The sequence below is a fragment of the Bidens hawaiensis genome, unplaced genomic scaffold (genome assembly GCF_021521415.1).
Source record: "Bidens hawaiensis isolate Kalapana, Puna unplaced genomic scaffold, B.hawaiensis_p1.1 tig00018587_1, whole genome shotgun sequence".
Classification (NCBI taxonomy): Eukaryota; Viridiplantae; Streptophyta; class Magnoliopsida; order Asterales; family Asteraceae; genus Bidens; species Bidens hawaiensis.
Window position 1 is genome coordinate 147,778 of NW_027492816.1, and position 26,274 is coordinate 174,051.

The window sequence follows — 26,274 nt, forward strand, 5'->3', positions numbered from 1 at the left end:
TCCCATGGCTCAACCTCGTTTCGTTATGGCTTTATTATGTTTCAGATTTTGAACATAAATGTCTGAATAATAAGTAGGTTTTGTTAGATCATAATGAAACATAATATTCAATACTCTGCTGAATTCTAGTACCCCGCCAGTGCCGCTACCAACCTGCCCCACCACTGCTGACCTTGTGGTGTTCGGAATGGCCGAAGTCGAGCTGCCGCTCCTAAAATCTTAAACACATCAAAATGTGTATTGTTTTTTAGGGTGTCACTCGTGAGCTACTTGAGATATTAGTTGTTCAACAACTACTTGTTCTAGAGGCGTTTCACTTATCTTCAAACTTTGTCAATGTTACGCAGAGTTAAACAAACTGAGTAGCTCGTCAACTACTTGATATTGGGTTGCGAAGAACCGGGAACAAGTTAGGCTTAAGCGAGCTCGTGTTTAAAAACAAGTTTGTTTATTAAACAAGCACAAGCCTGAACATTACCATCGAGCATTCTAGTTCGGTTAGGCTTCCGAGCCCAAACAAGCAGATTTTTTATACAATTTCTGTTTAATACTTAACTTAGATATTTACCTAATGATTGTTATTGTACACTTTATGAAATAATAATACTTTCAACTAGATAATAATTTTGTATTCTCATATTGGGACACCAAAACTATACCTAGTATTATACAATCATTAATAATCATCCCACTAAAATTCGTTTATAAAAGTCCATAAAATTTTATTATATGTAAAAGTTGAATGGCGGCCCGCCAAGTTAGATTAGATAACGCCGATGTTGCCCTATTGTCACTTGCAGCTACAAAACTTACAATACTAACCATTTCTTTCATTCATGATTTCAATGTACTAATTAGGGATGAGCCCGGTATACTATCTGTACCGATCCCAAATTTTCAGAACCTGAATTTTTTACAAAAATTTGGTATCGTTACCATTTGCTCATCTCTAGTACTAACCCGACCTTTCACTTCCTTTCAAAAACTAAAATAAAATAAAATAAAATTCATGGTTTCACCTCAGCCGCAGGAGCTTGAAGTTCTTCCCTACAACAACCAACATCTCTGAAGAAACACGTATCTAATTCAGTGGGGATCGGATATGTATTTCCACCAAGTACGAACTACTAACCGAACCAAAAGTCAGATGTAATCAGATCTTCAACTAATTTCGGCAAGACAGACCACAGTGAGTCTCGTTACGGGAATGACAAGAGGGGGGGGGGGGGGAAGGTAATTGATGAAGTTTTCACTATCTAGAATATTCTTTTCTAACTGAATGGACACGTGTCGCGCCTTGATAGGTGACGTGAGGTCGAAGACTCACTCAAAAATAAACCAAATACAACTAATTAGATAGCAGTAAGTGGGTGTCGAACACAAAGAGTTTGTGGAATATGTGTTAATCAAGTAGCTTAGCAATTAAACTAATATAAAAGTAAATGACAAAAAGTAATCTTCAAGTTGATTTTGATTTGATTTTATGAACTAAAACAAACTAGCAAATAAGTTGTAAACAATTGATTAAGCAAGTATTCTTCTTGGAGTTCAGGTTATTACGCAATACTCTTGTTAAAGTTCATTGGATAAACCATAATATCTCGGTTTTGTATAAATGCAATTGTTTGTGATTAATCAATAACTAAGTACTCGGATTCCTAGAATGCGAGGTTGTTACTTGGTAATCAATCAATATATTTAACCCTAATTCGTGCCACTAAATCTCAATTGTCAACGACACCAAGAACGTATAGACTGAAATTAGGTTTAAACGATATAGACAAGTTATAAACAATCAGATGAACATCATGATTACACTAACATAAACAATTATATAATCAATCCAATTTCAAGAACAATTAACAAATAATGTCTTGTAAATAACCTTACATCCAAGAGAAATTCAAAAGAACTAGCCACTCATGGTTTTGTTAATAATCATTGCCTCAATTGTCTTCATCGTACGAATCAAACACTAAAAAATAATGATTACAACCCAACAATAATGCTTTTGTTCTCCCAAAATCGTCTCCAAGTAGTTCCATTTGAAAGATAATACAAAAAGCCACCAAAACGGCCTAATAAAAGAGAAGGAAAGCGGCAGTTACGACCCGGACCGTGGTCCACGGTCCAAACCGTGGGCCACGTTCCACTCCACGGTCTGTAGAAACCCCACGGTACGGTAGGTTCTTCCATCTTTGTTTCCCTTGGACCGTGGTCCATGGTGTCCACCGTGGGCCACGGTGGAGCTTATTTCCACTTCCTTATTTTCTTCGTATCTCTCTCGTTTTAGCTCCGATTTCTTTGCCGTCTTCGCCCATGTTCCCATAACGACATCCTTTAACTCCTCCAACCTACAATCACACGAGTAACCGTAGTCAACTAATTCCACGAGATTTAGTTAATTACGCAAGTATATTTATATCTTTTAATTCAATTAATTGCTTCCCTACGGGTCACTCGTCACATTCCCACACTTAACCATTGCTTGCCCCCAAGCTACACTTCTAGCCAATTGTTTTTAAACCATAACCACCAAACATACCACTAGCATGACTCAGTCAAGGTCCTAATTCATACCCTATTCTCTTATTATTAAAGGTTTGCATTAGTATCACTTAATATTATATTTAAAACATAGAATTCTAGTCAACCTTAACATACTTTCGGGTTTTACCCACACATAACACACCATCACTCATTAACCCTCTTATCGGTGATCGTTTCATATATTCCAATAATACTCAATTCTCCTCGCATACGCTTGTACAACCATCAAATCTCCACCTATATATGCTTTAAGACAAATGCAAATCAAGAGGTCTTAAAACGGGTTGTAATGGGGCTAGGTGTAAGGTATGGAATGAGAATATTGAAAGTGGCTCAAGCAATCCGATCCGGCTTGTTACATCAAAACTAAATAACCAATAAAATAAACAACTATATACATTACTAACTTGCATCAAAAACTCGATACACGCTACTTTGGACATTGAATCCCCATTTTTTTTCATCATTTTTTTCACATAAACATAAAATCTACTACTCTCTATTGATTAATATCAAAACAAATACAATTACAAAGAAAACCCTACCAAGCCGGATCGTCTCGTAACATACATCGGGGTTGATAAAATAAAAAGAATAAGTCCAAATAAGTTTTCTAAGGGAACCAACCCCCACCCCTCTCATTGCCCACACTCATATGTGTAATGTATCAGGCCCAACCCCCAAAACCCACACTCACACTCACACTCATTCAGATGAGGCTTAAACCTAATTGCCTCTATCACTTTTGCAGTTATGCCAAGCTAAGGTCTCGAAATGCATTAATAGCACAAGTTCTATCGGAGAATAACCATTCCATCATCGCTCTTCATTTTCCCAATACTCAAGTGAATATGGACATGTTATGCGGGTTATTATACCGAAAGCATGCTAACTTTAACTAAAATACTACTCGACCTCATTTTTAACACAACTAAGCAAACTTGACTTTTAAGGGAATTATGAGGGATCAAAACTTTACCCCGCCATCTTACCACTTTTCAGTTTCCTTTCAATTTTTTTTATTTAAGAAAAACGAAAAATTTCTCCTCCCCACACTTGGGATACATTGTCCCTAATGTATGGTTTTGAGAAAAATAGAAACAAAAATACTACTATTTAAAAACACCACCTCTTTTCGTGACCCATAACACTAATTCAAGTGTCCAGCTGTTCTTCTCTCATTGGCTGTCTTCCCCTGTATGCTTCATAAAGGGGAAACTTCCTTGTCAGGGAATGTTTGAGTAACCTTCTAGAATTATATTGTTACAACTGTTCTCCCTCGGCAAGTAAGAATTATTTATTGTTTCTTCCTCACGCGGGGCTCTTTGTAGTCCGCGGATCACCCTGCGGGTATTATTAATGATCCGCGGGTGTTATTGGTGATTCACGGATATCTTTCTTGGGCTTGCGGGTCGTTTTACTACACTATTTCTATAAGTCCCCCCAGTCCATTGTTTCTTCCACGACATCTTTCTGCGGATGAAATTTTGGACTTAAATTCCTCCTTGTGCGCGTACTATAATAATATTCAATGAACTGTAGGGTTTAGACTTTCGGGAGCTATGATGCGACGGTTCTGCTCTGAGTTGTGTCAGGTTCTTAATTCGAGGTGTCTGCACGTGTCTTGGCGGCTGCTTTGAAATTACGCTTTGCTTTTCTTCCTTTCCCGCCAATCATGTCAATTGCTGAGTGGACGATTGAATTTATTTTACTGTTCCCCCTTTTCCCTACATTAATTGCGATGGGTATAAATAGAAGGTAACTGTTTCTATTCGTCATTCACTTCTGCAATTTTAACCCTTGAAGATTCCTCTTCTTTGATTTCTTACCATTACTCAACCATAGCTCGCTGCGATAAATTCCTGGATCGTTAAAGGGTATGGTCTGGCCTCAGAGTGGGAGCCCGAACTTCCAGTTTCTGGATCGACCGCTGACAAGCCTCCTAAAGGCAAAATAGCTTTATACGGAGAGTATTTTACCATTGGTAACTTTAGGTTACCGATTACGAGGATCCTAGGCAAATTCCGGGTTTTAACTGGAATACATATATCCTAGATACACCCATTTGGGCTTATGAGGCTTAGGAATTTTGAGTTCTGTTGCCAATCCCATGGTATCATTCCTTCCGTAGACAAATTCTTTGTATTCTATAAACAACAAAGTCGCGGAAGCTGGTTTAGCTGTACCGTAGTTAGGAAGAAGGCGTTGGGCACTGAGCCACACCGGAGTGCGTATGAATTGAAGACAAAATTGTTCTGGATCCTGGAAAATGTTATTCCCTTGACCATGGCCCGTCGTTCTTTGACAGAGAAATTTTTGGATATTACTATAGTTGACTCCGCGAATCAACCATGGTTCGAGACCCTAACCCGCACGCCAAGTCTGATGCGTCTGATTCCGAATCGGCGCTTTTGTTGGTGGGAATGATCCACCTATGGCCATTCCCGGATGAATATCCCTATTTTTCTTGGGACAATAGGTGTAAGTGTCCCGTAATCCTTATCTCTTTCTCTTTCTTTATTTATTCTTTTTTTAATGCTTGTTTGTTGTTTCAGCGGAAGGGGCTATCTTCGATTCCCTCTTGGATAGCGTTCGCGGAGATATGTATTGCTGACCGCGTGAACTAGCGGCCATTCCAATTCTCGAGAAGACTAAGGATACTTTCTCTTTCCAAACTGCGGCCGCGTCGAACCCGTCGTTGACGAGAACTTCCTTTCTAAAGGTGAGTATGTCTTAAACCCTCGTCCTCTTTCCGCAGTTGATTCATATGGGATAGTCGTACTCCTTTCATCTAGTGAGGAGTCGTTATCCTATGATGAAGAATGTTCACCTACTGCTTATGCGGGTGTTTTGCGTACCAGGTCCCGCCAATTGGTGATCCACGACTCTTCCCCTCTTCTCCAATAATCCAAAAAGATCCTTCTACTGCTCTCAAGAAGGGGAAATCTTCTTTGAAGGAAGTCATGACGGAAGATGAGGATGCGCCTCAAACAGAGCACATTGCCCAGGCTCCTCATACTTCTGTCACTAGAGGTGAGGGAGGACCCTCTGAGGTATCTACTTCCACTCCTCCATCCCCAAGGAAGTCCTTCCATCTTTCTCCCTCCATGGACACTTCATCCAGACTCACGCTTCAACGATGTTGACATCCGTCATGAGTTTTTTAATCACTGCCTTCCGCCTGCTGAGCGCGAGCGCCAGCGTGAGCGGTCTTGATTTGATGCGGCTAATAGTTTCAATTATAACCTTGCTAACACCATCTCATCGAGTCAGGAAATTTTTAGTGATTGGGTGCCTATGGAGGGGGAGTTGGAGAAAGCTAAAGAGGCTTTGAAGGCCGCGGAGGCGGAGAGGGACGCCACTCTCTTGGAAGCCAGCGTTGCCCATGAAGATGCCCGGGGTAAGGACGCTGAACTCCTCAAAGCCTTAGAGACCAATACTGTCTTGGAGCAGCAAGTCTCTACCTAGGGTGATCTTATCACCCGCCACAAAGAAGAAATCCAGCAGCTAAAAGCTGAGGCCTTGGAAAGGGACTACTAGGTTGTCGAGCTTAATGCTGACAATACCCGTCTTGCGGAGGGTTATACTGAGATTAGAGAAACTGCTGAACCCTGCTGAGAGGAAGTGGCTTATGACTTACGGCTATCCCCTGGTAATTATTTTCATTTTACTTGTGCTTCTTGTGGCGGAGTTATACTAATCCTTGTATTGTCTTTTTGAAGGTTATTGAACATATCAAAGATGGACCTGAGCTAGGGGATTGCTTGGAAAAACTTCTCCTTGCCTCTTCTCAAGCAGGGCGGAAGGTGGAAAATCGCCCTAGACAGCCTCTTTTGCTTCTAGAATTAGTGATATGATGAATGCGGATTAAGATAGGTTTATAGAGTGGTTAACCTAAATTTTTTTGGTTTTAAGGCGGTCTGCATCGAGCGAAGCCTTTGTGGGCCTTGTCTTCGCGTCGGGCAAAAGACAAAATAGTCGTGCCAGATTTCTTGAACTTCGTGTCGCGCGAAGTTCCCTCTCCAGGTGGAAAATCGCCCTAGACAGCCTCTTTTGCTTCTGGAATTAGTGATATGACGAATGGGGATTAAGATAGGTTTATAGAGTGATTAACCTAAATTTTTTTGGTTTTAAGGCGGTCTGCATCGAGCGAAGCCTTTGTGGGCCTTGTCTTCGAGTCGCGCGAAAGACAAAATAGTCGTCCCAGATTTCCTAAACTTCGTGTCGCGCGAAGTTCCCTCTCCAATCCTTAGTGTCGCGCGAAGGACAAAAGACTCAGCAAAATTTCTTTCTTTCTTCAAATTGCCTCGTGATGCGTGCACTCCCATTCCCGCACTTCTAAGCCTTCATTCCAAGCTCGTAAATCATCCCAATAATCTCCTTAACTTCCAATGTCCTGAAAACACATAATAATGCTTGAAGTATCAATGTTCATTCGTTTATTTATCTAAAACTAACTAATTAATATATAAAACTAACAAACTTATACCCAACCATCACATCCCCACACTTTTCCTTTCTTCGTCCCAAAAAAGACTTTGCAATGGAATTAGAATCAGAGATTATTTTTACAAAATGCTTTTCGGTTATCTTAATTAAGCACAAAGAACACAAAAACCGTGATTGCCGATATTGTTGTCCACTTAAACCCCTGCCTCAATACTTACCGGGAAAAATAAGGTGGGACAGTTTTTATTAGTTTATATGATTAAAATAGAACCCACACCTCAAAGCCCTGAAGCCACCTTACCATGCATCATTATGGTTTAACCGAACCAGACCATCCCAACTTGACTTAAATCTTAAAATTAGACGATCAAAATTTTGCACATTTGTACAATTTTTAAGACCATATGTAATAGCTAAAAAATCATGGATATTTTATCGAACCAAAACCTAAACTTAAGCATCAAAGTCTACCAGAATGGCCATCAGATACGATTAAAGTGCAATTAAGTAACTAACTAGCAAATAGTCCAAACTACATTACATACCCACGTTATCAAGCAATACCCCAAAGTCCATCACCATAGGTGAATAGGCGCGAATTCATCTGTAGGTCTTACATATGACGTGTCCTGTCACAGCCCCCGACCCCTATATCCCGGGCGGAGAGCCGTGAACGTTGAGTGATGGTATCGGTGTTTATTAAAATAATTTGCAGCGGAATATTTCATCAGAACCGTAGTTAGGAAAATTAATCTGAGTTATAAAAACACCATAATTCTTATTTCATAAACTGGGATAAAAACCCATTTTTATACAAACATAAGTTTTATAGGGATAAACCCTAATTTACAAAACACGTTTCTTTATTTTGGTGACAAGCCACTTATTTAAGCTGGAAGCCCGCAGACATCATTCCTTTGTCTCTAACAAGTCACCTAAAACATGTTTAAAAATATTTGATCAGCAGGAAATACTGGTGAGTACATTCATTTATAAATGACACATTTTACAGTTACAGCATTAAGATGTTTTTACATCTGCCTGCTTACAAATTACCGAAAGGTACTTGTCACTCGACCGTATCTATGACTGTGATCATATTACTTATTGGCTAACACTTGTCCAATAAGTAACGTGTAATAGCCCAGTAGGCAAGCCTTGTATACAAAACCCCACAATACCAGTAGTAACCATCCCGTAAGTATACAGAGACTTAATCACTGTAATATATTTAAAATCATTTGAAAATATTTGGACTATCTGTCATGAGTTTAATAGATTTAGAAAAGCATCATGACAGCTTTGGAAAATTAGTTATCTCACGCAAATGTGAGTTGTGCAAAAACTCAAATGTCTCACCTTGCAGGTTTATATTTAACAAGCCTTCTGGTGTTAAGCACATAGATTAAACACAATGTAGTATATCTCTATTAGTATAAACCCATAATCATAATGATAATCACGAGACATGAAACTTTACACGATAGCACAATGTCATACCTTGGTTAGGTAGAGCTTTTTGATTCGTGTTTTAAAAGTTCCTTTCAATCGGAGAGGTATCGTTACAACTACTTGGGTATAATACTAGCCTTGTATATGAGAAATTTTGAGAGAGATCATGAAAATAAACGAGGAGTGAAGTCCAGAATTCCTTCCTATTTATACTTGAAATTGAGCATCTTCGCGTATCGCGAAGTTGCAGTAGGGTTGTCGAGTCAGCCCTAGCTATGCCACGTGTCTCGCAAAGCATCTTCGCGTATCGCGAAGTTGCAGTAGGGTTGTCGAGTCAGCCCTAGCTATGCCACATGGCTCGACACGTTGCATACTTCTTTGCGTATCGTGAAGGAATCCTTCGCGTATCGCGAAGTTGCAAAAATACTAAGGCGGCCCTTGGCGATGCGAAGTGCAAAGTGCGCCATCAAAGCGCCACATTGCGCCCATCGCACTTCGCCCGTGCCCGTGTCTGTGCGCGTCGGGTGCTTCGCACCCTCCGCTAAGACTATTGGGTGTGATTTGGCATATAAAAATATTATCATGTGAACTCTCTTCCTTATAAAGAGCTTTTAAGTTTTGTAATCTAGCGATGTGGGACAAGAGTTAGAAATTCTATTTATACCATGGTGGAAGCCTTTCATTTTCTTCCCTTCACCAATGTGGGATGGAAATTTTCCTTTATATTTTCCATTCTTCCTTTTACTTCTTCTCTTTTCTTTCTCATTTCTTCATTTCTTTCTTTGATTATTTTATTCTTTATTATGGTTTGTTATATGTCCCGTGTGGTCCGTTTCTTAATGGTAATGAGACGCGAGCACGGGGACACCATATGACTAACAACGTGTATGATCAAGTCAGTAGTGTATTTGTACTTTTAAAGCACTTAGTGATCATGTTTAATGACTTATGATTTGACAGATAAACTGAGGGTTTGCTCTTTTTTAAGCTTATTTAATATACATAAATCCACTTAGGAAATACGCATACCCAGATGATAAACTGCATACAGACCCATGGTCTTCGAACCCGAAGCTTCCCATCAATACAAGATTTAAGGCCATAAAACCATACGCCTATGAAGTGTTAACCACTTAAACTCGTAGTATTTTTATTTATGTTTATATCACAAGCCATCTAGCATACTCTAACGTTAAGCCTCTCCAAGCATTGTACAATAACCTATTCATATTTAAAATTTCTTTTTGGTGATCAAATCTAACAAAAGGCTTGAGTATGGCCTAATCTTTCATTCCAGTCCTTACATAGGCTTAGCTAAACAAACAAAACCCTGATGGTGTTTCCCACTAAAAATCAAGCATTTTAAGGTTTAATTAAGTCAACAACCAAACTATCATTTCATTCTTAAAGCTGAGCCTAACGACACATCCCAAATTATGTGCGTTCCCGTTTTTTATTATCTCATATATATAATAATTTTGAAAAATAATCCCCAATTTTTCTATCATTTTCCATTTATTTTGCAAAAAATCTTAATTCCAGGAACATCAATTAATTAATTTTTCAATTTCTCCCAATTCCCACACTTGAGGCAAACATTGTCCTCAATGTTTAACAACTAAAATAGGAACGGGGTTAAAAATTTACTTTGACAATTTTAAAACCAGGCTTAATGTGATGGTTATAACTAAATATACACTAATACAATTACACTCTTAACACAAAAACTAATAAAACGAAGAAGTTTATAAAAACGAAATCACCTGATAGAAAATAAAGCACTCATGTGCAACTCTCGTGCCCTCGGTGATGCTCTTGGTGAACTTAACTCATCAACTCTCAAAACGAATCTGCAAACTCTCAAACATGTAGAAGCACGCTTCTTATCAATGTTAAAAATATAGGTCTTTTAAACCGTTTGCAAAACCATTAATTTTAAATTACCAACCAAGATTAATTAATTTCATAACCAAATTTGTTAAACGAGTAAAAATGTTAAAAGACCTAACTCACTTTCGTCGGAATCACGACTACATTTAGCGTATGCAACAAGCCCTTTAAACCCTCAGTAGCCTGGGTGAATGAGTATGGTCTCGTGAGGGTTTATGGTGAACTACACCCATAAAGTTCAACTACAACAAAATATATAAGCAACCACCCAGATAAATAAGTCCCTTTTTATTACCCAACCGAACCTCCCGATTCATTTTCCCCGTTAAGCATAATAATAATAATATTAGTAAAACCCATAGTAATAATAAAAACAAAATAAAGGAAAAATGAAAATAACACCCAAAACATCGGTTGGTGTGGCTGCGTCCATTATAAACTATTGTTCATCATCAAAATCCTTCTCATCATCATTTCCGGCCCCGCCGGCTCCAGACCCTCCAGCTTCTCCACCATAATAACCACCTTTTCCATACCCTCCATAAACAGTATACCTCGCAGCAGACACGTTCCCATAACTGCCAGAACCACCATATCCTCCACCTAAACCATATCCAGCACCACCCATATCACCATAACCACCAGTAGCTGGCGGTGGCTGCTGCAACGAATCTGGCAACGGGATGCTCCAACGATCAAACATCATCCGGAAATACCCTATCGACTCATCTCGGTATTCACGAAACTCATTCCTATACCCATGCAACTCGTCTTGCATCTGCAACTGTCGGTCAAACATATAGTCAAAAGTCATGGGCTGTGGGTGCTGATGCTGCACCGGTGGTGGACTAGGCAGTCGGGGCTGCTGTCGCTGTCTTGGCTGGGTAGTTGGCCTCTCCACTCGCTGTCGTCTCGAACTACCTGGTCCTCTAACCTCCACCAACTGTGGTGGATCATCATAACTAAGAATGCCCGCCTTCTAGGCATCCTCAAGAGTAACAGCACCTGTATCTGGTCCCTCTTCAAAATACTCAACTGGATATCGTCCAAAGAATCCCAAAAACATAGCCATCCTCGTGATTAGGGGCCCCAACGACAACCGTGTCGCAACTGTGTTCGCTCTACGACCACCTCGACCTAAAGAGTTCAATAGTAAAGTAGCCATGTTAACGTTTACACCCCAATCATCACCATTAAACACATCAAATCTATATTGCTACACTTATCGTGACCCTAATGATGGCCCACAAAAGTGGAAGCAATAACCCTGTGCACGTACCTATGGATCGGATCCCGGATGGCTGACGAAACAGCAGTGCTCGAATGTGGCCCATCTGCAATGGTACTCCAAAAAGTAGCCAACTGAGTAGTTGAAATCCAGTGCGGGCGAGAACCAGTGGTAAAACCTCTAATACTCTCTCTAAATTCTGGACCATCCACCTCATCTTCTCTATACAATCTTGCCACAACAGCAAACCGGGGCACCGTCATCTCGTACAATTGCCTCTCGAAAGAAAACTCACGGCATGCGACTCATCAAAATCCCTAGTCTGATGCCGAAAAGTAGAATAGAACTCATACACCAACTCCTTATACTGTTTTCCTCAAAGTGTAGTACATCATCCCAGCATCCGCTCAAATAACCATTAACTCTCGCATCCTGCCCCAGCGAGTGATTTGCTCAAAGCGGTCTATAAAAACTTAACCTAACATAGACACTCTAGTTTTAAATTTATAAATATAGACTATCCTAATGCTAGACCACTAGACAGGCAAGTGTACCTATCAACTGTAGTAAAGCCTAATGAAGTCCGGATATCGAACCTAAAGGACACTAGCGACACCTAAAACTAGACTCCGACTTAAAACTTAATGATCGTACTTATTTGACAATTAACTAATTAAACTAAAAACTGACACTAACCGACACAGACTTAAACTCGATTATCTCAATGAACTCAAAGATAGGAGAAGCCCTACCTAGGTTTAGAATCCTACTTGTGAAACTTGGATCTCTCTAGGCTATGGAAACTATGATGGAACCGGGATCTTATAATACGACACTCTTAAGCAACCTAGTGGATCCCTGATCATTCTCCGGGTGTGACTTACAAGGAAAGTCTATGGGGCGTGTAAACTTACTGGTTGGTAGGATTACTTGTCAGTCTCTCCAACAATACTAAAGTACCCTAAAAGATAGATTACCTGTCAGTCTCACTATCTCAATACACTTTGAAGTGCAAGGGGGTAATCTAAGAACAACTAACAAGACACGGAATTACAATGAAACTAGGGAAATCTAGGGAAACCTCCTGTCAGAGCGTTTTAGCCTAAACACTTAATCCCAAGGACAACCCGACTATCTATTACCTCTCAGTCTCTAGATAGGTAGAATATAAAATTTTAATAAATCACCAACCAATGTTCCTATGGATTACTACGTCTAGCAAAACCATAAAATAATTACAAACACACAGTAAGCGACCTAAACATGCATCTATAACCGAAAGACATTCAACAAGACGCATGCGGAACAAGGATCAATAATATATCAAAACTATATATGCAAACACATCAAATCAATTATAAAAAGATTCTTTACTTTAATATTAATCCAACACTAAAACCATGAACCAATAAAAATCCTAGAATCATAAAATAGTCATCAAAAACCTAGGTAGCTAGGGATTTTAGCCAACAACCATATTTAAGAATAAAACAGAATAATTATGTTCAAATACTGAATTCATAATGTAAATAATAAGTTCAAACCAGAAAATAGTATTATAAACAAGTAGGTGTTAAGCCCCAACGCTCTCCGAAATACTGCCTTCTAGACCCCAAGACACCAAAACCAACGTGCCCCACCTTTAATTGATTCTTCCAAAATATCTATATATATTAATGAACGGCGGCTACAAATATTTTTCTTCACTCCAATGGGCCGGTTCTATTACCAAGAATTCTGTATCTTGATTGACTTTCTTTTATGTTTTCGTGCTCTCCAAGCAGACCCAATTTAACCGTCATATGCTTTCTTATTTTCCTTCATTGGGGCCCATCCAATATAAAGATAAAGAAAGTTAATATAAGAATTAATAAAGAGAAAGTTAAAATGCAAGTTCCAACGAGAAAGTCCTTTCACATTTGCTTCTTTTTTATTTATTTTTGTTAGTTTCTTTTTTTTCCTTTTAAATACTATATATATAATAATAATTAGTAACTATAGCATATGCTCGACCCTTCATTCGTCGGTCTCAAGTTTAGTAAAAGTGCTCAATTTTAGCTAATAGTCTCATGAAACCATTAAACTCACATATGAACCAAATAATAATAACATTCAATAAAAATTTGGCTCAAAAGTATCTAAAAATATAGAAAATATTTATATGTAATATGTATATTTTAGACCACATCAGTGAGGCCAACAAACCCCAATCGAAAGTACGATGTCTCAGTAATGGCACATTACAAATTTGGTCAAAAATGTCCCTCTCCGGGTGGCCAGGCAGAAATCGTAAAATAATTTGGTAGTCGTCATCTCCCCCAGTGATCTCCTCGACCACGGTACCATGGACATGTATCTCCTCCACCTCGTTCCGAATCAGAGCCCGTACATACTTCTGAGGCGCGTAATCAAATGTATGCTGCTTCTTAGACCTCTTTCTCTACATTTGCAAATAAATATACCTAATGAGTTTTTGTCAAGACAACTTCGGGCGACAACCGTATAGCATTTTGGTCGCGATTGTCCCAAAAAATAAAACAACTAAAAAATAAGAAAATAAAAACTTAGTAAAAATAACCTAAATAAAGCACATGAAAAGAAAAATATTTTTGTGATTTTTTATTTTTTTTAAAATTAAGTCATAAAAAAAATTGAAAAAATAATCCCTTAAAACCGCACGTGCACATCCTAACACAAAATCAAAACCTTCACTTTCAAAAAATCAATCTCACAACTCCGGTAACCAACAAACCGACAAAATTTGTTTAACTCAAACAATCCCACATACCGACAAAAACTTGTTAACTTCATTCAAAGTTCAAACCAAACCGACACGACCGACACCTCGCCGGAAAATGATTCTGGTCACCCAAAAATTCAAAAACAAAACACTTGTTACCAAATTCCGGGTCAAAACATACCTCAATCTGGTAAACCAACCCGGTTAAACCCGACACCAAACACCCAATAATCAAACCTAAACCCGTCAACCCATACCGAATAAACAACTAATTCCAACAACTCGACACCAAATAACACACATTCATTAACCCCAAACAATCTGTAACAATCAAATCATAAGGTATGCAAACCAATTTTAAACAAAATACCCACATACCTTTCAATCGGATTAGATGTAAATGACGAAAATAAGCAAAACGGGTAGCGGTGGTGACGGTGGCGGCCGACGATGATGGTGACGGGAGGGTTGGTGGCCAGATTTTTGGTGTGGATAATGTTAGGGATGAGAAAGTAGAGGTTGAAAGTGACAGGAAATCGGATTATATAATTTTTTTTCTGCAGATCTGAGCATCTTCGCATCGCGTGAAGTTGCCTGTTCAAAAATTTCGCGCCGCGCGAAGAACAAAAAAGAATTTTCTAGAATCGCCTACTTCGCGCCACACGAACCAGTATCTCCAGAAAACTTCACATCGCGCGAAGATCTTGTTAACTTTTTGACTTTTTGACCTTCGCATCGTGTGAAGGACCCTTTCTAAAAATCTTCACGCTGCGCGAAGATGCAATTTCACAGACAAATTTTAACGATTTTTCGTGTTAAAAAATATCCATCTTTTGTGTTTCTTATGTTCTTTTCCCCCGTCACCGTCTTCGGTTCACTAAATACGTACATGGGGCTCCCTCTAGCGACGAACGTTCTTACCAAATCCTCTCGCCGATGATCAACATGTCGCTTCCCACACTTGATCCTTGTTTTACACTACACGTTTTGAGGAAAATACTTAGCTAACTAGACTCAATATACAAAAATACAAATTACAAATTCCGGGTTGCCTCCCGGTTAGCGCTGAATTGAATGTCTACAGCTCGACATCCCTTGGTTCTTTCAGTCAACTGAATAAGTTGGTTCGTCCGCCAAGAAGCAAACTTCCAACTCGTGTATCTCCTTGTTCAAATCCGCATCTTCCAAATATGGCTTCAAATGATGGCCATTCACCACTTGCCTCAGATGATCATTAAAATCTTCAATCTCGACTTCTCTAAACTTTCCCACCCGCTTAACTTGGTATGGTCCAGTCGCTTTGCTCTTCAGCTTTCCAGGGAATAGTTTCACTCTCGAGTTATACAACTACACTTTTTGCCCCTCTTCAAATGTCTTTCTCCTTAGCTTGGCATCGTGAACTCTCTTCATCTTGTCTTTGTACGCGGATGCACACTCGTATGCCTCATCTCTTAACTCTTCCAACTCACAGATATTTAACTTCCTCTGTTTACCTGCACACTCATAATCTAAGTTAATATTCTTAACCGCCCATAGCGCACGATGAGCTATCTCGACATGTAAATGATACCCTTTTCCATAAACCAACCGGTAAGGGGTGGCTTCAATAGGCGCTTTATAAGCAGTACGGTAAGCCCACAAAGCATCATTTAATTTATCCGTCCAATCTTTCTGATCGTGCCTTACCATCTTTTGTAAAATTTCTTTAATTTGCCTATTAGAAACCTCCACTTGCCCACTCGTTTGAGGGTGATATGGAGTGGCGATTCGTTGGTTTACGCCATACCATTTAACTAGTTTGCCAAAATTGAAAATTTTGAAATGTGAACCCCATCACTAATGATAATGTGGGGGACACCAAAACGTGAAAATATGTTAGACTGGACAAACTTACAAACATTGGTATGGTCATTCGTCTTGGTGGCGATTGCTTCTACCCACTTAGACACATAATCGACCGCCACCAAGATATAAAGATTACAAAATGAATTAGGAAATGCTCCCATGAAATCAATCCCCCAAAACATCAAAAAATGTCGACAACGAGGATTGGTTGCATGGGCATCTCGTCCCTCTTTGAAATTCCCCTCATATTTTGGAATCTAACATAGTTTTTAACAAACGCTGATGCATCTTTAAAGATGGTAGGCCAGTAAAATTCACACGCAAGCATGTGATGTCCTGTCTTCTGGTCGCTGAAATGGCCTCCACAAGCTGATGAGTGGGCATGATGCAAGACACTCCTAACCTCTTCCTCCAATATGCAATGCCTCATCACTTGGTCCGCTCCAACCTAGAATAAGTCCGTATCTTCCCACACATAGTGTTTTACTTGAGAGAGAAAGTGCCGCTTCTTCTTTCTTGGCCAAAACTCCGGAATTGTATCTGCAACATGAAAATTAATTATGTCAGTAGACCATGACAAAGTTGAAACAGAAAACAATTGCTCATCTGGAAATGACTCATTGATGGCCCTCTCATCTTTCTCCTCCTCTTATCCCACTAGTCTCGACAAGTGATCAGCCACCATGTTCTCGCTCCCCTTCTTGTCACGGATCTCCACATCAAACTCCTGGAGCAGTAAAATCTATCTGATCAAGCGCGGCTTCGCATCCTTCTTCTCCATCAAGTACTTGACTGCGTTATGATCTGAAAACACAATAACCTTGCTCCCCCAAATGTAAGATCGAAACTTATCTAGTGCTTACACTACCGCAAGCAACTCCTTTTCCGTAGTGGTGTAGTTAACTTGAGCATCGGAAAGGGTTTTGCTTGTGTAGTATATGGCAACAGGCTTCTTATCCACCCGTTAGCCCAACACGGCCCGACCGCGTAGTCACTTGCGTCTCACACAATTTCAAATGGAAGTGACCAATCAGGTGACAACAAGATCGGGGCTTCAACCAATTTGTTTTTACCACATTAAAAACATTAAGACATTATTTGTTAAAAACAAATGGCACATCTTTCAAAATCAAATTACACAACGGTTTAGATATGACACTAAAATTCTTAATGAACCGTTGGTAAAAACCAGCATGACCAAAAAATGCCCATATCTCTTTTATAGTAGTAGGTGGCGGTAAGTTAGATATGACTTGGATTTTAGCCCGGTCAACCTCAATCCCCCTACTTGAGATGACATGTCCCAATACCGTCCCTTCTTGCACCATGAAGTGGCTTTTCTCCCAACTTAAGACCAAATTCGTTTCCACACATCTTTTTAAAACCTTAGTTAATTCATTTAAGCATTTTTCAAAAGATGATCCGAAAATCGAAAAATCATCCAAAAAAATTTCAAGTGAATCCCCGACCATATCTGAAAAGATACTCATCATACACCTTTGAAAGGTGTCAGGGGCATTACACAAACCAAAAGGCATTCGCCTAAATGCGAATGTGTCGTATGGGCACGTGAAAGTGGTCTTCTGTTGGTCATCGGGGTGGATAGCAATCTGATTGTACCCCGAATAACCATCTAGAAAGCAATCAAATTTTTGACTTGCAAGTTTCTCAATGATTTGGTCAATGAATGGCAAAGGAAAATGGTCTTTGGATGTCACCGCATTAAGCTTTCTATAATCAACAAAAATTCGCCACCCGGTTACCGGTCGGGTGGTAATTTCCTCACTTTTCTCATTACGGGTTATCTGAATACCCGCCTTCTTTTGAACCGTTTGGGTTGGACTTACCCATGTGCTTTCTGAAATCGGGAAGATGATGCCCGCATCCAACCACTTCAAAACCTCCTTCTTCACTACCTCCCGCATGTTTGGATTTAACCTTCTTTGTGTATCATGAGCGGGTTTTACCTCGGGATCGGTGATGATCTTGTGCATTACTATGGATGGGCTGATCCCTCTCAAATTTGCTATCGTCCAACCAATAGCCGCCTTATGCTCTTTCAGGACTTCCACCAATGCCTTCTCTTAATCTTCTTCCAAATTCGAGGCAATGATGGCCGGTAAAGTCTCTCCTTCTCCCAAGAACATATGTTGTAACTCTTCAGTAACTCTCCTTCTCCCACAAACTCATGTTGTAACTCTACGGATGATCTTCTCTTGATCTTCTTCCAAATTTGACCTTAAGCCGCCCTTTGATTTTGCTGACCTTGCTGATAACTCTTGTTGTAACCCCTCGACTCTCTTTGATTATACCCGCTTTGACCGTTACCCCTCTCATTTCCGTATTGACGCTGATTTGACTGATAACATGCTTTTTCGGAATTACCTTGAAAGTTTGGGTTTTGTTGCGTGTTCGGGTTTCCATAACTGAAGTTGGGGTGGTTTCTGAGGCCTAGGTGATAGGTGTTTGAATTCATGTTACCATTGTTGTTGTACCTTCTCTCCCCTTGAACAAAATTGACCTCCTCTTCGTCCTCTTCTTCTTCATCCATCATGACTCCACAATTCGCAACACTATGGCCCAGTTCACCACAACCTTCATAAATTGGGTACGCCTTTCCCGATTTTATTTTCTCTTTCGTACCCACACCCATCAACTAATCTATTTTCCTTTCCAACCGAGCCATACGATAATCCAACTCCCCACTATCCACGGCTTTCACAACCGCCCTATTTATCATGCGGTTTGACTGAGCTTGTCTCTTCGAGTTCATCGCATGCCGCTCCAAATGCTGCCAATCTTCCTTCTCGTCATTAGTTAAGAATGACCCATTTGTGGTTGACTGAAGATCGCGCACATCATCGTTCGATAACCCGTCATGAAATGCCTTTATCAACTCCCACAATGCTATCCCATGATGAGGACAGGTTCTCAGTAATCTCTTGAATCTTGTGAAGGCTTCATGGAATGTTTCGCCTGTTCCTTGCTGAAAATTTCTGATGGAAGTTCGGGCCTTGGACGTTCTTTGCGGTGTATTGTATTCGTCCAAAAACTGTTGAGCCAAATCCTGCCACATGTAAATACTAGCCGATGGAAAGGAAAAAAACCACTGCTTTGCTGAATCTTTGAGACTGAACTGAAACACCACCAATTTAACTTCATCAATAATAAACCCTTGGCTTGAGATGGTGGCACATATAGCATTAAACTCACTCAGGTGCAGGTATGTCTCTTTTCTCGCCTTCCCATGAAAAGCAGGTATCCCGGTCAGGCTGCTTTGTCTTACCGAAAAAGTTCTTCCATCTCTAACCGGGATCACAATGGGAAGCGGGTTCGTGGCCACTTATGGAATAAAGTGTCTTTGAATTCCCGAATGGGCAGTGGAACAAATGCCCTTCGGACCCATCATCAAACTTGTACTCAGGGATTTGTGGCTCGGGAATCTCTTGCCTTCTTTGGTCTCGAAGGTTTCTTGGTGGCTGTACTGGTTCGGGTGTTCGGCTGCGGTGGGGTTGTTTTGGTTGTCTTCTATAATATCGATCCCCGCGACAATCTTCCATCTCTTCCTCATCCTCAAATTCTTCAAAATCATCGAACAACCTCAGCCGATTAGCTACTTTTTCATACTCAAACTCGACCCGATTGTTTGGCGGTTCAGACCTTATGGAACGATCATCTCTCATGTGGTACTGTCTTTGAGCTCTCCGGTTTTGGTTTTGGTTAATGTGTTGGTTTAGTGGTGGTATGTCATTGAGTGGAGGATTTTGTGGAATGTGTTCAGGATCGGGTTGTTCTTGATTATGAGGTGGGCCTTGATTTCCGGGTTGAAACATCAGTGGGATTGGGTAATTCTCCTGATGGTTCATGTTTTCTTCTTTTTGCCTTGAGGGCTCACCGTTTCTTTGATTTGCTCGGTTTCTTCTCGCGGCTTTTTCAATCTTCAGATCAAATTGCAACACCTCCTAATCTCGGGAAAATCTCGTATGCATCAACCTAAAGAATTAACTGCACACACGAAAAAAGCACACCCCGTGTAAAATCAACGAAGAAAAGAAATAAACTTTTAAACTAAATTACGTTAATTTAAATTAAACTAAACTAGCACTAAGTGCGTTGAGTCCCCGGCAACGGCGCCATTTTGACGTAGGCTGTCGCGGTCTACTCAAACAATTGATTTTAAATACTTAAATACCTATACTAGTACGGGTATGTAAGGTCCTCTCCACAGGAACTCAAGGAAAGTGCTAATTTAATACTTTATATTTTAAACTAAATTATTTATTTAAGTAAGGTGGACAGACGATGTCAAGCGGTATTTGAAATGATTAATTAAAACTAAAACAATTACTATGAAAGATTTGTGAATAATATTAATTAAAAAGTATTCATTCTAGGTTCAGGTAATGTGCTATTCAACTTAATCCTAGATTCACTTGTCTTGATTGCGCAGTAATTACTATACCTATTAGTTTAATTGTGATGACAAACGATACCCTAACCGAATTGTTGACACAATTAAACTTGATCTACCCAATTACCAATTTATATTTTATGAAAACTAATTAAGTGAAAATAGTTGATGATTAATAGCTCAATGACACAAAAGCCTAACCCTAAGTGTTGATGAACAAAACCAAATAAGTGATGTACTAATCAATAATCGCAAACACAAATTGTTTAAACAATCATGCAATAATTGAACAAGATAAAACCAATAAATTAAATCAAGTTCTTAAACATTAGGCATAATGAATCCGGTCTTAAGGAGAATTACACAAAACCTTACCCTAGAACAAACATGAATGTTTTAGCCAAGCATCGAATTAGTGATATGACGAATGGGGATTAAGATAGGTTTGTATAGTATTAACCTAAATTTTTTTGGTTTTAAGGCGGTTAGCATCGCGCGAAGCCTTTGTGGGCCTTGTCTTCGCGTCGCGCGACAGACAAAATAGTTGGGCCAGATTTCCTGAACTTCGCTTCACGCGAAGTTCCCTCTCCAATCCTTCGCTTCACGCGAAGGACAAAAGACTTAGCATAATTTCTTTCTTTCTTTAAATTTCCTTGTGATGCGTGCAATCCCATTCCCACACTTCTAAGCCTTCATTCCAAGCTCGTAAGTCATCCTAATAAGCTCCTTAACTTCCAATGTCATGAAAACACATAACAACGCTTGAAGTATCAATGTTCATTCATTTTTTTTTATCTAAATCTAACTAATTAATATATAAAACTAACTAACTTTTACCCAACTATTGATTGCCTCGCTCCATAATGGGAACAGGAGTTTCCTGCTCCTGGATCTATGGTTGACAAACCACCCCTGGGTAAGATGATCGTTTATGCCGACTACTTCTCTCTTGGGAATCTCCGTTTTCCCATTAACAAGTTTATTGGGAATTTGCAGACGGGGAATATGATCCATCTTTTCCCAATTACACCCGCTGGGATTAATGCGGATTCGCCATTTTGAATTATGAGTAGGGCGCACAACATCGTCCTTTCAATAGAAAAATTTTCTGTTTTTTATAATATGAACAACCACGACGGGTGGTTCAACTATGCGTCTACAGGCTAGGGAGTAATTTAAGCATTGACCCTTCGCAGCGATCCCGAATGGCGGACAAAGTTTATCTAGATATGCGAGGATGTTATCCCCATATCCATGACCCGCCGTTCTCCTAACTCAAAGCTACTAGATATAACCTTTGCAGCTTATGAAGGTCAGGGTTGGTATAACATTATAACCCGCACACCAACTCCTATGCGTGCTATAAACGAGGTTGCTTTAGTGCGTGCAGGGATGAGTCGTTTGTGGCCGTTCTTGGACCTTGTGCCATATTATCGCAAGCCTAACGGATGTAAGTATTTACCACTCTACTTTTACAAGTTCTCCTTCATTTTTCTAACCTTTATTTCTTGTTTAACTAAAGGAACAATTTTGGCGGTGCTTGTGGATGCTGTCCCAGGATGCATGAAGCATCGTTAACGTGATAAGAAAGCTCTTCCCTTCCTTGATAAATTCCGGGATTATTTTCTATTTCCCAAGACTACCCGCCCAAAGCCCATGGCCTCCGAGGCGATGTATGTGATAGGTACGAACAATTTTAATATTTTGTCTTATTGATTGTTCATGCATTTTCTAAAAGTTTTTATTCTTTAACATTTATGTGGTCATTCTGTAGATGCTGGCCGTAAGAGGAAGGAAACATCTGCCTCCACTGATCATGGGAAACAGACCAAACTTGGTGCAAATCCATCTACCTCATCAAAATCTCATACTGAAAACCCAAAAGAGGCGGTGGTTGGCACCCATGACCCTGATCTATCCTACATTCCATCGCTTAAGAAGATTAAACAGATTAGTCTTCTTGATTGGATACAAAATGTTTCCACGCAGACCTCCGAGGTACTTAGAATTTTCGGATGTGTTTTATGTCTTTTGCTAAATTTCAATAACATTCCTCTTTTTTTTTTATGTTAAATCCTGTGCGGAAACCATCATCGACTGTTGTCATCTGGGAGCCTATTCAGCCTAAGGTTATTATCAAGGTTGATCCTTCCTTTGATAAGGGGAAGGCTCCTGAAAACAAGGCTGAGCGAGTATCCCTATCTGACCCGCATGTTCGACACATGGACATCTCTGCTTCCCCGCCTCTATCTTCTCCAATATTACAAGAATGTGAAGGCGGGCCTTCACAAGTTGTTGGTAACCCACCTCCCTGGTCTTCTCAATCCTATCCTGAAGGGGAGGCGGGGTCTGGATTTTATGGGGTCCATAACCAGCAGGAGGATTTGCTGGTCCACCAACCATGGTGGTCTCTTACCCAAGGCTCAAGATTCTCCGAGACTGATACATGTTATGATTTCTTGAGCCATAGCATTCCTTTGGCGGAGCGGACCCATCAACGCGGCCGCCACCGTCTCAATCTTGCCAACACCCATTGCTATCATACCGTTAATGTTGTGTCCTCTGGACAAGAAATTTATCGGGAATGGATGGCAGTGGGTCAGGAGTGGGGTGCAACCGATAATAAGATGAAAGAGCTGAAGAAGGATGCTGAACGATACCACCTAGAAGTTAACACTGCAAAGTGAAAGCTGAAGGATGTTGAGAAAGCTCTTGAATCTGAAAAGGTAAGGCAGGTAGCGGTTGCAATGGCTTGGGAGGTGGCGTGCAAACGACAAAACGTTGTATTAGAAGTCGCCCGTGCCTAAACCCGTGCTAAGGAAGCTGACCTTGTCCAAGCGGAGGATGCTAAGGCTGTTCTGGAGGAACAAGTGTCTACACAAGGGAATACGATCAACTCCTTGCAGACCGAGGCTTTGGCGAAAGATAAACTGATTGAGGAGCTCACTGCGCGCAATGTGAAACTTTTTGCTAAGCAAGGGGAGCTTAACCTGAAGCTGAGCAAGAAAATGGCTCTCATGCTGGTATGGATTTACTTTTTCTTTCTTGATATTGCATTTTCTAACTATAACATTCTTTGTCATAGATTATTGAACATATCCGAGATGGTCCTGAAATGGGGAACTGTCTCGCAGAACTTCTTCACGCATCAGCTTAGGCTGGACGCCAAACGGGTTTTAACGAGGGAGTTAAATTTAAAGAGGAAAGGCGTCCTTTAGAGGAATTTGAGCTTCATGGATAGGATCAAGAAGGAGAGTACAAAGCCAAACCACAAGCATTTGATGAACTACACTTCGAGATCCAAGATGTCATTCAAGAATTCGCATTAGAAGATAATGGTGTCCAGAAGCTTAAAGAATTCTTCCACGCCGACCTGTATGTACTTAGTTATAGGTCTTTCTTTGCTTTTTTATTTTGTATGAAATTTATCAATGCAATTTCATCCCTTTTTTGGAAATAAATGACAAGGCTTGAACATTTTGTCTTGATATGTAAATAACAATATAAATGTATTAAGTTAAACCCGCCATGTATTCAAAATAAGGATTAGCGTATAGATTATTGGCACGCAGGCCATCACACGCTTTAAATATCATAAGTATATCGTAGATCATTCATAATAACTTGTCAACTGTAGGAATGACACGCATGCCAATTCCGTAAAAAGTTAACACGCATGTTTTCCATGCGTATGGCACACACTCCATCTGAATTAAAACTTGGCACACAGGCCATATTTTTGAAAATTCAAAATATGCGAAAAATCACATAACAAGAATAAATAGGGCGGGAAGTTTTGTTGATATTAAACAGAGAATGTTGTTCAAATCGTAAATCAAAAGTTGGTACCTAGACCAAAATTAAACATAAAATTGGCACGCATGCCTGAAATAAAATATGGTACACAGACCATTATAAATAACACCGCTTAAGCTGCGCGACATTCCAAGTTCACGGAATCAGTGTTCTGTCTAGTTTTTCTAATATGTATAAAACTGCTTGTATTTTATGTAACGCCCGTAAATTTCGTTAATCGGCTCGATCGTTTATAAATGTTTGTCAAAAAGCCAGAGTTTTGTCTTTCTAAATTAGAGACTTGTAATACGTTTTAAAAGTCCATTTATCCATCCTTTTGCTCACGACATCACCTCTTATAACTTAAAGTGTTAGATTAGTATGTAGCACCTGGCATTTTCGTTTAACGACACGCACGTTGCAGAGTTTGTATATTTATCGGGTTTGACCCGGCATTCTTCGGGGACCTCCTTGTCATTATCGTAAGTTAAATTATTTAACCTTTCATCCAAGCTATCACATTTTTCATGTTTAAGGGACTAGAGTGTAATTGTTTATTATAATAAGAAAACCCTAACCTACTGCTCATTCCTTCCCTTCCTGTTCCGATCGGTACCAACATAGCAGCCTCCATCCTCGATTTTTGTGCTGGTTCCAGCCATTCTCCGGCCTCCCGAGACTAATTCAAGGTCGATTCTATCTTAGTATAACTCTTTTCACCATTAAACCCTTTGTTGAACACGTTAGGGTTAAGTTTTGATGATAAAAGTTTGCTAACAGATTCGTATTCGTTTTTTGTAGGGTCTGTAATGCGATGATAACCCATTTTTTTTATCGATTCTTATTTCCATGATATTCTACTTCGAGTCTAGTTTGCAGAAAGGTAAAATACGTAATTTTTGGACGAGATTTGAATACTTTTTTATGATTTTATAAGACCGAGTGTCAAAGCTGATGCGGGATGACGGATTCTGGTTTGTCTTCCTGACATCATAACCATTTTTTGACAAGTCTAAATTGGTTGGTTCCACTTCTAGAAGTTAATATTTTGAGTTAGAAACCAAACCCAATTGGAATCGTTTAATTTGGCTGGGTAATGATTTTTATAAAAATAAAACCATTTTGTTGCGCACTGAAATAGCTGCACGTACCTTGCTGTGTTGGAGGAATTTTTATGATTTTTGTGTGTATTGGAAAAATATAATAAAAATATTTTTAGATACCCAAGACATTTATACAACTCTGGTAAAGATTTAATAATTTAATTCCGTGGTTTTCCTATGTAATAAGATACATCTTTGTATGCTAAAATCTGCATGTTATATTCGTTATTGATCGATAAGTTCGTTTTAGGCTCGTGTGGCATGATCAACATCGGATGTTATGGAAAAACACGGCCAATACATGCATTGAGAAAAACATTTCTAGACATAATAAAGTAAAATTAAAATTGACATTTGACAACATAAGACAACTACGATCAGGTAAAGAGAGGCTTGGGTATGACTTGTTGTTTACATTTCAGCCTTCATTGATATGACTTTCAAGGAGTTGTGCAACCGCTTCATAAATATATAACCACTAGCATAAAAGAATATTTAAGTTTATATCAGTATGACACTTACTCATTTGTCAAGCCTATCTACACATCAAGCAACGATCTTGTTGGCTTTCGATATACTCTTTTCATGTGCCAGGATCATTAGAAACAATTTATTATCATTTTCCAATGGTTGGATCAATTTCTCAAGATTTTAAAGTTTTTAATTTATCTCTGACTCCCTCTATGCGGGAGCTCCCTCTAAACGGGAAACCATCTTTTGGAACGTTTCCTTGGGTGAAAGCAGGTGGTCAACCATTGTGTATGAGCTGTGTGATCTTCTAACTAACATTAATGTTATAACAATAAAATAG

General features: G+C 39.6%; 1 protein-coding gene across 1 annotated transcript; it reads right to left on the reverse strand.

Moving 5' to 3' along the window:
* Positions 1–14,491: 14,491 nt before the first annotated feature.
* LOC143556499 (uncharacterized) lies at positions 14,492–15,998 on the reverse strand. Its single transcript, XM_077045798.1, has 2 exons — positions 15,661–15,998; positions 14,492–14,630 (listed from the first exon to the last, which is right to left on the reverse strand). Exons 1-2 carry the CDS (start codon positions 15,996–15,998, stop codon positions 14,492–14,494), a joined length of 477 nt encoding a protein of 158 aa, XP_076901913.1.
* Between the last annotated feature and the right edge of the window lie 10,276 nt (positions 15,999–26,274).